Here is a 12348-nt window from a genome sequence, read left to right as displayed (position 1 = left end):
GGTATCTCGTAATTTTTCTACATAAACGCGGTAACTTTAAAGAAACTGTACGTAAAAACGTGATAATATCCTAACTGATTCACAGAGGCATTGACCTTAACTCTTACGTCATTTGTCATGCTTTTAATCGACGTACTATTACGTACACCTGTAATTTCTCGTATAAATTTATTTTTGTTTGGAGAATTTAGTGATACACTATTCCTTTTTCCTTTAAGTGATATATCAAGCCTTTAGTTAGGTGGCGTCTATATAAAATTGCGGTTTTAATGGACTACATATATATTTACAGTCAGGGCCTATCACGCTGATACTATACATACAGACAATAAAAAATACCACTTGATTAATTTTCATAAAAATAAGTTAAACTTCAAATACACAAACAGCTAGCTTCTAATTCACTGAACTAACATTAAAACAAACATAATGTTTTCTTTTACTAGAATTAAGCGGAATTTGGTAAATGAATATATATTTCGTCCGCGACTTATAATGAAATGCCTTGAAAATAGAGCGATGTGTAGGGAACGAAGTGTTTTAACACTAGACCTCTGCCTAGCCTATATGCGGGATGAATATATATTTCGTAAGATTCTATCAAATGCAATGTATGTATTGTAAGAACTTTAGATTTTTTTGCAAGATAGGTACTTGGTGTACTTATGCTTATAAGTTGCTTATTCATATATTTTTAATACAGCCCGGATAGCTCAGTCGGTAGAGCATTGGACTTTTAATCCAAGGGTCCAGGGTTCAAGTCCCTGTTCGGGCGTTCTTTTTACAATAAATTTTTAAATTAATTTGTTTTATATTATACAGTAATTATTAATCACTCTAATGATCACTAACAACAAAATCGATATATCTAAAATAAGTGGTTGACTATAGAACCGCACTTATTATTATTCTCGAATATCGATCTTGTAAAGTCATATAATTATAGTCAATTAACGTCATACTTAAAATTTCAAATATTGTAAGCTTTTCATATACGACATATTGACGACGCCATAATTGTAGGTTCATTTCTGATTTGGGTACCAGTTATATATTTTACAAACACTAAAATTCGATAACAAATCATACTCATTTTATGCAGGATGTCACGAAATATACTTAGATTTGATCTAAATACTTCTGAATACGTGTTAAATGTGTAACCTTCCTCCAAGGTCCTAAGTTCAATGCTCATTTGTTTATCAACTAAACATGTATTGTGTCTATCTATACCTTAAGAAATTGTTATTATTTAAACTAAAGATTTAAAGAAAACATTAAAGGAAGAATAAAGAAGAAGATTTAAGGAATTTAGGACAGGACCTTTCTACCCAATTTTCGAAACATTACGTGTTGAGTGGCAGAACTCAAAGTTGCAGTTGGTCTTATTACCAGAGCGAACAAATGAAAATGCTTTATTCCCCCGAATGGGAATCGAATCCACAACCGTCGCGTTTATAGTCCAACGCTAAACATCTTCGGCTCGATGACCTTGGTAAATAATTAAGCTTTTTATTTACCATTGTTCCTAAGCCAAAGAAGCTTTGCTAAATGCAAAATAGTTATTATTATAATAGTTCATTAAAGTAGTATAATTAAGATGGCGCAACAGCACCCTTGACTCGATGCTTCTGAATTCGATTCCCACTGGGGGGAAGGGTTATATTTTTTTACTTCCTCGCTTCCGCTTCCACTTCCCCTTCCTGTAGACAAAGCGCGTTGTTTCTACCATTCAACACGCAATGTCACAAAAATTGGGCGGAAATTGGAACCGAGTGTATTATTACTTTCTTCTATCTATTGGAAAAAAATGTAAAGCTGCTTATTTTAGTGTTTCATTTGTTATTTTATTATAGTATACAGAATCTTTACTAAATATATGTCAAAATAGTTCCTTATTCTTCGTTTACCTCATTTAAGAGAACTAATTTAGATAAATATCATGTAATATGCAATGTATGTATATTTGTAATTCAGTTTCAGTCCTTGAAACTTTCCCTCATACATTTGCATATTAAAGCAATAATGCCATTACGTGAGAGATCTGCTAATTGTTACCATTTTTGTTATCTATTTTGCAATATCATATAGTATGTATAGCGTTAAGGGAAGTGACATTTAACGTTTTTTTTACAGCTTCACGCTTTATCCCGCAGGATTAACAGAAGGAACTTAGTTTCAACTTTCTGCCCAAATGCCCGAGCTAAAGTGTTGAGTCATGGACGTCAATGCCGAACGAAAAATTAAAAACTCTGTAGATATGTTTGAGAAAGGTGTTTTTTTTATATTGATAACGAGCGGAGATCGCCGAGTGAATGAAACTGTTTGCAGGAAACTAAAGCTTATAAAAAGGGCTTATTCACATATTTTAACTTCAGACAGACAGAGTGTGTGTGAGTGTGAATCAAGTGTTATGACACTCCGTTCTCCAGTTTCACACACACGGCCTCCTTGTATACCAATAAAAGAAAAAAGTACAATAGCTACAAGAACATTATTAGTATTACTACTATTAAAAATTAAATTACATTGTCTTGCTTCTTTTAAGTATCATCATTATAATAAAAACAGTTTTATTTATTACAAAGGCAGAACGAACTATTTGCTTTGAAAGGCGACGCGAAAAACAACAATACTTGGTGATTTATTAAATAATAATATTTCACTCTCCTGAGAGCGGGAATCGAACTCACAAATGTTGCGTTTACAGGCGCACACTTGTGCCTCTGCGCCACGATGGCCTCAAAATTATCGTTTTTAAAGTATAATAATGTAGCTTTATTTTTGTTTAATAATTTCCAGCATTAATAATTTCCAGCACGAGTATATTTCAGCGTTGAGCCTATACAGCTACATTAGTATATCATATAATTCACTTCAGTTTAGTTGAACTTCTCTAATCATGGAGTTCCGAGCGTGCCAGCTGAGCACAAAACTATATACAGTAGGTACCATACGAGTATAGCTAAGTTAAACGATACATAAACAGTAGATTACAAAACTTTAAATGCCTATTTTATCTGTGCTCCAGTTGTTTTATTTGATCTGTCGCAATTCAACAATTATCTGTGGTAGCATCGGATGCTTTGCTAATAGATTCACGATAGTTTTGTAAGGAGTTACCTACTTAAAATGGCTTGATTATAAAAGGACTTCAGTAATTGTATGATTTTTGATAAAATCGTAATGTCTTTGCGAAATTGCGACGCTTCATGAATATGGTACAGACGGTGTAGTACATTCATTTTTATTACTATATTTATTTTAATTTTGTAGTTCTAGTTTTAATGCTATATGCGGGATAGAGCGGGAAGCTAAAATAATATCATATCGTGCTAGCAAAGAAGCCAAATTTCAAAATACAGCTTCCACCATACTTCCTTTCATAAATCACCATCAACAGAGGGTAATTATCAAAAAATCGTGATCGAAAACCAAACGGGCGAGCAAATCTGTATCTAATAAGTAACTTGTTACATTTCGACATGTTATTCTTCGTGATTTCTATGACCTTACTCGATGAATTAGGTATTGTTAAAATGTGGAAATGCAAGTAATGAAACTAAAGTTATATAATATGCATTTTTTAAATATCGATCACAAGAGCCCTAGATACCCTACTATATATTGGCAGACTATCTCGCGTCTCTTACAATACGCTGTTTTATGAGAGCGAGGAAAGAAAAGTTAGGTACTTTTCTTTCTTTTTGACATCTTCATGCATTCTAATTTCTAAAATTTATTAGTAAAAAAAAGTTACGTAACATCAAAGATTAAAACAAATATTCTTGACAAAAAATCCCATTGTTCATTCGTACTCATAGCTCACCAGATTTTTACATACAAAAATTACACAATGTGTCCATTGTATTATAATGAACTAATTCTTCTCCCAAAACTGACCTTGCTTTCTTCATAACGAAAGTATTGTCGAATATGGCGAAAATACAATAAACTAAACGGAGTGGTTGAAGTCAAGATATTTTAGCGTTTTTTTAGCTTTTTTTTATGTCAAATAATACTAGAAGTAACTTGTTCCGAGAGTAGTGCAGCATCACAAAGTCCGATTGCAAAATGCGACAGTTGTGGGTTCGATTCCTACTTGGTGCAATAAATTATTTCGATTTCTCGCTCTAATAAGAAGACAGGGTACCGCTACTCAACACACAATGTCTCGAAAATTAGCAAAAAGAATGTTTTGACACTAGATCACTAGCTTTCTAGTTCCTCTGTCTACCTCACTATATACGAGATATAGCGAGAAGCTAAAAAAAATTTTTTCTGTTAAAACTCACGCTTTTAATGGATTAACAAAGGTGATACTGCCATAATACCGTTGCAGTGCTGCTGCTTACAACTAGCACTTAATATTTCTAAAGTGATATGTCACTAATTTCTCTTTAACTGCCCTATCAAACTCCGCTACGTTCCATTAATTAAGGCACTTAGTTCTTCAAACCGACAAGCCGCTTATATCGATCGACCTTGCTCCAGATACAGTACAGCTAATACCATCATATTATGTTGTACCTAATTCATTAAAATTTGTAATACACGACAGACAGATTAACCGGAAAGTTTTGAATATATCCTTTTTATTTAACACTAGCGACCTACTCGCGGCTTGGCCCATCTAACCATGTTGTGCTCACGCTCTATCCCGCACAAAGCAGGGTAGGCAGAGAGAAGCTAGTGTTAATACACTGTGTTCCTATTAAGACTCTACCATTCCTACATTTCGCGGAATTCTCGAGGCATTGTGTGTTGATTCGCCGAACTCAACGCGGTGGCGGAATCTAATATATCAAGTTATTACAACTAGGAAAGGTGAATATTAGGTACACTTTACTAATAAGTATATAAATGTTATTAGTTCACAAGCCTCTAATATATGTGTATAGCAGAGAATTTGACAAAAAAATAGATTTTTACCACTCCTACTCCTCCGGTACCAATACTTAAAGGTTTTTATCTGCCGATCTTCTATACTTCCTCGATCATTGATCTATTCGACTCAAAAAAATGTTTGTTCCTCAGATTAGAGCCTTCAACTAACACTTCAACTTTATAACACTTATTCATAGCAATAGCAAAAAAATATATAAAAAACAAACCCATATTAACCTACATAAACTGACCACTAAGCTATAGGTACCACTGACCGCAATCATTACGAACAATATTACTTAATTGAAAACGCTTCTCAAGTTCTCATATACATCAAATAGATTTAAATCTGCATTACTTATGGGAATCTCATGCGGTAATACGATGTCTTCCGCAAAAGTGTTTTATGTGCGAGAACCTAGAGTTACTATTATTACGCCAGTTGTGGCAATTTAGTCTGGATCCTGTTTGTTTTACTCGTCCCCCAAATCCTCAGTTACTTACCCCTGTACACTGTTCCTGAACCTCAGACGCCAAGTTTTATTATTTTACATTGCGTAATTTCGGGTGTGCCTTAGGTTTAGTTGTGAGCCAGTCAGTATTTGGAATAGATTTATCTATACTTATACAAATTAAATTGAAGTGTCTGTCTGTGATTTTAGAAAAAAACCCTGTTTTTACAAGTGCATATAATTATTTACGTAATACTAAAATGATTTCAATTTCATTACATTTGTCTGTTTGTCTGTTTTTGATTATCCCGGCTTATCATTAGAACAGTGGAATCGATTTTTATGGGACTTTTACTGAAAGATAGAGAGGGTGGAGGAATATATAGGATACTATTTGCCCCGGAATCTCCTCGGGATCAGGATTTACGCGGAAAAACGATACTTAGTTTATTTTGCCTACAAGCTACTAAAAAAGTAATATTATACATTTTAAAGTGTTATTCAACATATAGAACAAGAAATATATTTACAAAACATATAAAAATATGAACGTAGCGGGCTTTTTTCGGTAGGTACATTTTTTTGAAATATTTATACTTTCCACACAGTATCACATATTTTGTACTAGATGGCGCAAAAAGTTATTATAATAATATATGTCCAATATTTTTAAATTGATTCATCATTTCACTTTATATGATTTGGCGATAATATGTCCTTAATGCCTGTTTTTTTAGTTTCGTATATTTTTAAGAAAAATGTGTATTTAATAAAAATAACAAAATAAAATATTTATTTATTTAATAAATAAAGAAGTGTCAAATTTAAAATAAAAAATCTTTTAATTCCAATAATTTAATATTTATTTATTACATAGATACCAACGCCATCTCGTAACTAGTAGATCAACAATTAAGCACGTGTTCTGCGGTGTTTGTAAACAAAGACGGCATGCCTTTGCGTAAATAGTAGCTTCATTTTTAAATAATTTAAATATATTTGAATGTGAAGTTAAAAATAAAATATCGGTAAAGTAACTTATATAGTTCTATAATTACGAAGATGTATATTATGTAGCAGTAATTATTTTGTTTGTTTTTTTTTGAAATATCTAATATTTTCAATTCTTCGCTCTAACAACGAGCCAAAGCACGACGTTGAGTTCTGATACTCAACACGCAATGCCTTATCCGATAGAAATTGGAGAATGGAGTGTCTTAACACTAGGTTCCCTCTGCTTACCCTCCTATGGGCGGGACAGAGTGTAGCCGAAAAAAATCAAGAGAGACAAAAAAGTTTTTAAAAACTTTTAGTATAATATTTTTGTTATCAGAACACATATACCAGTAGTTCCATAAGCCGACAACAACATACATTCCAAGTTTACATTCCATTCCATTATTTTTACAATGTAATTAATAATTATGCACAATATTATCACTACATACTTTTATACGTAACGCAACAAATTACACAGTGTTAACATAATTATAGAACATTAATAACATGTGTTAACATAATTATAGAAGTACGTTTTTTTTTTAAATTAAGAAGATATATTACAATAATATAAATTCAATGAAAAAATACACAGCGTCGAAATCAAACTTACACTATTTAAAAATATTTATCAACTAACACTAGGTGTGTGTCGGCTTCTTTGATCTTTGCCTAAGGAAGCCGCCGTATAAACAAAAATATGCATTCGTAAAGAAATCGTTAACGAAGAAGGTGTATTTTAGAGAGTATTATTTAAATTCGTTATTTCGAACTGTAAGTATCATTTAAATAATTAAATTATAATAATTTAAATTATAACATAAAACATATAGTCACTCTTCCCGTTTTCCAATGATTTTCGAAAAAATATTTGCTTTTTGGGTAATCCAAAATTTGAAATTACTTATGTAATTATTTAATTAATCTTATACTAGAACAATGATTTAAATAATAATTATTTGATTTATTTATATAGAGTCGTGTCCACAATTATTTTAACTCAACTGTGTACATAAATATACCTATTTATTTTGGCTATCATTATTTGATCTCCTGTGATATATAATTACTGCTATTGTTAGTATATGCATTTATAGTACATCTATCTCCAATCTCCTTACATTTAAAAAATAACTAGGTATCTAGTCAACTAAATATTACTGCCCATTAAAAAAAATACTAGATTTTATTTAATTTGCGTAGAAAATCTTATATTTTTGAAGATAGGTCTTATCTTAGTTTTTTTATGCTATCTAAAAAACAATTAGTTAAGTTTTTCTTTTAATAATTACTGTGTAATTATTATTCTTCTTTGCTTATAAGTTTTATTAAAAGTAGATACCTAAATTTTGAAAAACTGCCTTAGTCGAATTATCTCGAATGGTTAACATAAAATGAAAGAAAATAATGAGGAATATTTTAATGCTTTTCAAATAATCCAATTGTTATTTTACAACATCGCTAGTTAATACAGTTATTAAATGATTAATTTTCTACGCCATTAAGCATTTTGCATAAAAAATAAACAAAACAAGATGGCCACCTAAGTACTAACTTCTTGATTTATATCTTTTTTATTATAAATATGTATTAAAGTAATCAATAAAACTATTGTAAACTATAACACCATGTTTTTAAAGTGATATTTGATATTTCAGAATAATATGTTGCCATCTAAGGATATGGATTTTATGGGAGATATAAATAAATTATTCTTGAGAGGAACAAGCAATGGTGAGTTGCAAAATTTATTTCATAATATAAATAAGATTAACTCCTCCTTCTTTTTACATCGTCATTTTTATACATAACTGAAATATTTTGATGACATATTTATTATTAATTCATTGCCTACATTGCAATAATAATAAATAAGTTATCCTAATAGTAACAAAATAAATAAATTCAGACAGGCTGTATCCCACACAGCAGGGCAGAGGGAACCTTGTGTTAAAAACTTAACTCTGTTCCCACTTTCTGCCGAATTCTAGAGACGCGTGTTGATTAGCGGAAATCAACGCCGCGCTTTGCCTCTTTACCAGAGCGAGGAAATAAAATTTCCATGAAAGTGTTTTTCGTTTTGTGTTTTAGTTTATTCATTAATATCAATTATGGTGTAATAAAGTATTAAAAATAAATAAAATCTAATGAGGCCCTTTGGGGTACAGAGTCACAAAGTGTTACTGTAAAGATGACTAGTTGTGGGTTCGATCCCCACTTGAAGAGATGAAATATTTATTTAAATGTATATTTCCATTTCTTCGCTTTGGTGTTGAGGCAAAGCACGGTGTTGAGTCTTCCACTTAACACGCTTTGCCTCCAGAATTTGGTTGAAACTATAAAAAATATAAAGTAGATTTATATAAATTCCAGATGGAGATTCATTGGCCTATACATCACCATTCCATACTGGCAACAGATCTTCCTCATCAGCAGACTCAATTTCACCTGAAGCTTATTCTGTTGTATACCATCCTGAAACGCCAAGATATTTTGACTTGACATCCATTGAACAAAATAATCAAGATATAACTAATATATTTGATAGATCATTCGACAATTTTAATTTGGCTCATCAAAATTCAAATTCTTTATTAGATTCACCAACATCTAGTTTGAATACATTTCAAATAAGACATCCAAGGCCTATAGTGGGACGTAGGATTTTAGGTTCTAACGAGTCAACCAAAAGTGAAAGAGATATACAGATAGATAATCAAAAAAATTATGAATTATTCCCTATTGAAAATAAAGGATATGAATTCTATACTCCAACTAAGACTAATAATGATAATAACTATAACATGAATAATCTATCTCCTATACAACAAAACTCATTTTCTATACCACTTACATATAAAAATAACAATATCGAACAATTTACAAAACCTATTTTAACACCATGTTCATCAAAAGATGAATTTGGTACAAAAATGTGTACTTTTTGTCGTAAAAATGGTGAAACTAAAATGGTATATATGACACACTGTGTTAAAGAGAAAATTGGAAATAAATATATAGTGACATGTCCGGTACTTCAATTACTTAAGTGTAAAACATGTGGAGCTTCTGGAGAAAATGCTCATACTTTGTAAGTATAATTTAACTTCACGCTTTACCTCTAGTGATGTAGTCTGGGAAGAATGGAGCACCAAACACTACGGTCTCTACATACCTCTATTGTCTCGTCCACTGTCATCAACCTCTTCATACATGCCTTCCAGGGGGCCTCATGCTTTTTACCATGAGGAGAGAATCTCACTTTTTAAATTAACATTTAGTTTTTGCATGATTTACCTATTATGTTTAAAATATTTATGTCTTTGATACATCAAACTATATAAATAATGACATTATATTCTAATGTAAGATCTATTTAAGGAGAAATATAATGTTTTTGTTGTTTTTTCTTAATGATATTGGGTCCTAATTACATTCTTAAGAACCAGAAGTGTTAAATATTAGTCAAATCAGGAAATTTTGAAATGTTGGGAGTTCAATGGTTCCTCCATCGAATGCCGTGCTTTGACTTCTTACCAGAGAGAAAATGAAAATAATTTATTCCCCCATGTGGAAGGGAAATTAACCCACAACCATTGTGAACCAATATCAGATGCAGTGCCTCAACACTGTGATGACTTATCTTTAATAATTCAACCATAATTTATATTCTAACTCCTATTTTTTTTTTATTTCTTTCTAGAACATACTGTCCAGTACTTCGAAGTACTAATAATGGTAAACCACTTCCATCTACTACAGTAACTCTAAAGAACACTAGAATTAAAAGTAATGGTAAGAGAAGATATTAATATGTATTTTTAAAGATATTTTATTTACGAAGTTTGGCTTACAAAGTGCATAAACAATGCCTTGATTTTAAAATTTTTAATTTTTTATAATTTTAACAAAAAGATGTTTTTACTTTATGATATAGTTTTTTTTAGGCATTTCTTTAAAAAAAATGTTTTTTTTTTAATGATATATTGAAAAAAATTAACAAAAAAAAATGTTTTCTAGTTCTATTTTTTAATTTTTATGTTTTAATTTTCTGCTTAAATTTATTTTTTTACCACGAAATGCTTAAATATTATACAGTACGGCGGACGAGTCGTAGATATAAAGTTAACTGTAGATTGTGAGCACATTTGATTTTAAAATTGTTGTTATTTTTTTGTTTATCATCTCCCTGAGTGAGAGTGAGCAGCAGTAGTTCTGAAAATAACTTCTGGATGGCCATGACTCGTCGACAGTACTATATAATTATTGTATATATTTTATTTTTGACCAACACTATTTAATCATGACCACATTTAAATACATATATATTTTATTTTATTAAAACTTGACAAAGAAAAACAATAATTATGAATATATATATATGAATAACTTTTTAATTGACCCTTTAAGGACAATATTTTTAATAATCTTAAGAATGATATAGGATAACAAAATGTGTGGACAAAAATAAATCATTTTATTATTAAATCGCACTAAAAAATATTTTTGACAAACTGATGATTTCACTTTAGTGATAATTACTTTTTCTAAAATTATGACTACAATAAAAAAAATTACAATTTTTTAATATTCTGACAAAAAAATATGATTAAACTTATTACTCTTTATACAAAATTGATGAAAATACATGTCTTCATCTTATTTTTTTCAGTTAGTATAGAATTCTGTACTATATTAATAAATGACAAAAGACTTATAATCAATAACTATACTTCATACAAGACCATGAATACAATTTTTATAACCTGTGAATACAATTAATTCATGATTTCAATGATGATATTTCTAAAAACAATCACATTTTTTTTACCTTCAAATATACATTAATACTGGTTTCCCAGACAAACTTAATATATATTTTCCATTTAATATTATTGTTTATTTTATATTGAATTGATTGTCTCTTCTAGTAAGATTATGTGAAGAACAGATTAATGTATCACTAGACTATTTTTTTAACTTTTATAATAAAAAATCTAAAGTAAAGCAAAGTGCATGTATATGCATGCATACCAAGAAAAAAAGGCATTTTATGCTTTATTGTTTATATTATCTTTAATGGAACATATGGTGCGATTGATATGTACCATTGCAATTTGTTTGTATAGTTGTTGTATTAAAAATAATGTTCTTACTTTGATTTCTCCAAAATGATATAGAAATTGTTAATAAGTGAATTACTTATATAAATATATATTAGATGTTTTAAACTAATAATTGGGTAAATATGATCTCATTCAAATGTTTTCTTTAATGTAGTTTTAAGTTTGCTTTTTGAATTTTTAATGGTTTTTTTATAAAGTAAGATGATGTTTTTTCTGTTTTGTATAGTAAAATATGATTTTCGCTTTTATAACAGTATTTAGAGAGGCATATTTGGTTTTTTTTTAACTCAAGACGAAACAAATATGGCTACAATTTTTTTAATGTCTCATTTAACAATAATGTGCTTTAATATAATTTTTCTTATAATATTTATATGTAATATTCTCTTTACTGTTTTGTTATGTTTTTATTTACTTTGATGCCTATAGAAGTGTTGTTAAAGAAGATTTTTTTGTCTGCTGTTAAAATTTTTATATGGAAAGAATAAGATTTTTTTGTTAATAAAAAATGTCTTTTGAAAATTCATTAAAGATTTTCAAAGAATCGTATTATTACGTACTGAACGTAATTAATACCGAATTAAGTACATAAAAAAACATAATAACTCAAAAAAAATACTTATGAAATTGAATTATACAAAAAAAACAGGCGGCGAAGCTTTAGCTGATTGTCAAAGAATTTGCATGTTTTATTTTTCTTTTAACTTTACCTCTTAAGGTATTGATTTTTAAAGTACATTATGTACTCAAGTTTTAAGATTTTTTAAAAAAATACTGATTGTATTGACAAATACCATTTTAATGTAAGTTATTATTAATATATTTTAATAAAAAAAATACTAGTTTTTTATTGAATCCCATTGTTTCTTTTTTACATATTTGCT

General features: G+C 29.6%; 1 protein-coding gene and 1 non-coding gene across 3 annotated transcripts; both read left to right on the top strand.

The window, feature by feature from the left end:
- Positions 1-702: 702 nt before the first annotated feature.
- TRNAK-UUU (transfer RNA lysine (anticodon UUU)) lies at positions 703-775 on the top strand. Its single transcript has one exon. It is a non-coding gene; the product is annotated as a tRNA-Lys (tRNA).
- A 6100-nt stretch (positions 776-6875) lies between these two features.
- Positions 6876-12293, top strand: LOC146541044 (uncharacterized). 2 transcript variants are annotated; one of them, XM_085187609.1, is made up of 4 exons: positions 6876-7112; positions 7997-8072; positions 8712-9429; positions 10042-12292. In XM_085187609.1, the coding sequence occupies exons 2-4, from the start codon at positions 8003-8005 to the stop codon at positions 10148-10150; spliced, it is 897 nt and encodes a 298-aa protein (XP_085043735.1). In that variant the 5' UTR covers positions 6876-7112; positions 7997-8002; the 3' UTR covers positions 10151-12292. The 2 variants fall into 2 exon arrangements, with proteins under 2 accessions (XP_085043735.1, XP_085043814.1); XM_085187688.1 differs by lacking the exon at positions 6876-7112 and adding an exon at positions 7684-7885 and having other exon boundaries at positions 10042-12293.
- The last annotated feature ends 55 nt before the right edge of the window (positions 12294-12348 follow it).

The sequence above is a fragment of the Heliconius melpomene genome, chromosome 1 (genome assembly GCF_056956725.1).
Source record: "Heliconius melpomene rosina isolate 202511_hmr_F chromosome 1, ASM5695672v1, whole genome shotgun sequence".
Taxonomy (NCBI): Eukaryota; Metazoa; Arthropoda; class Insecta; order Lepidoptera; family Nymphalidae; genus Heliconius; species Heliconius melpomene.
The sequence above is the reverse complement of the archived record's forward strand: the minus strand, read 5'-3'. Positions and strand labels throughout refer to the sequence as shown.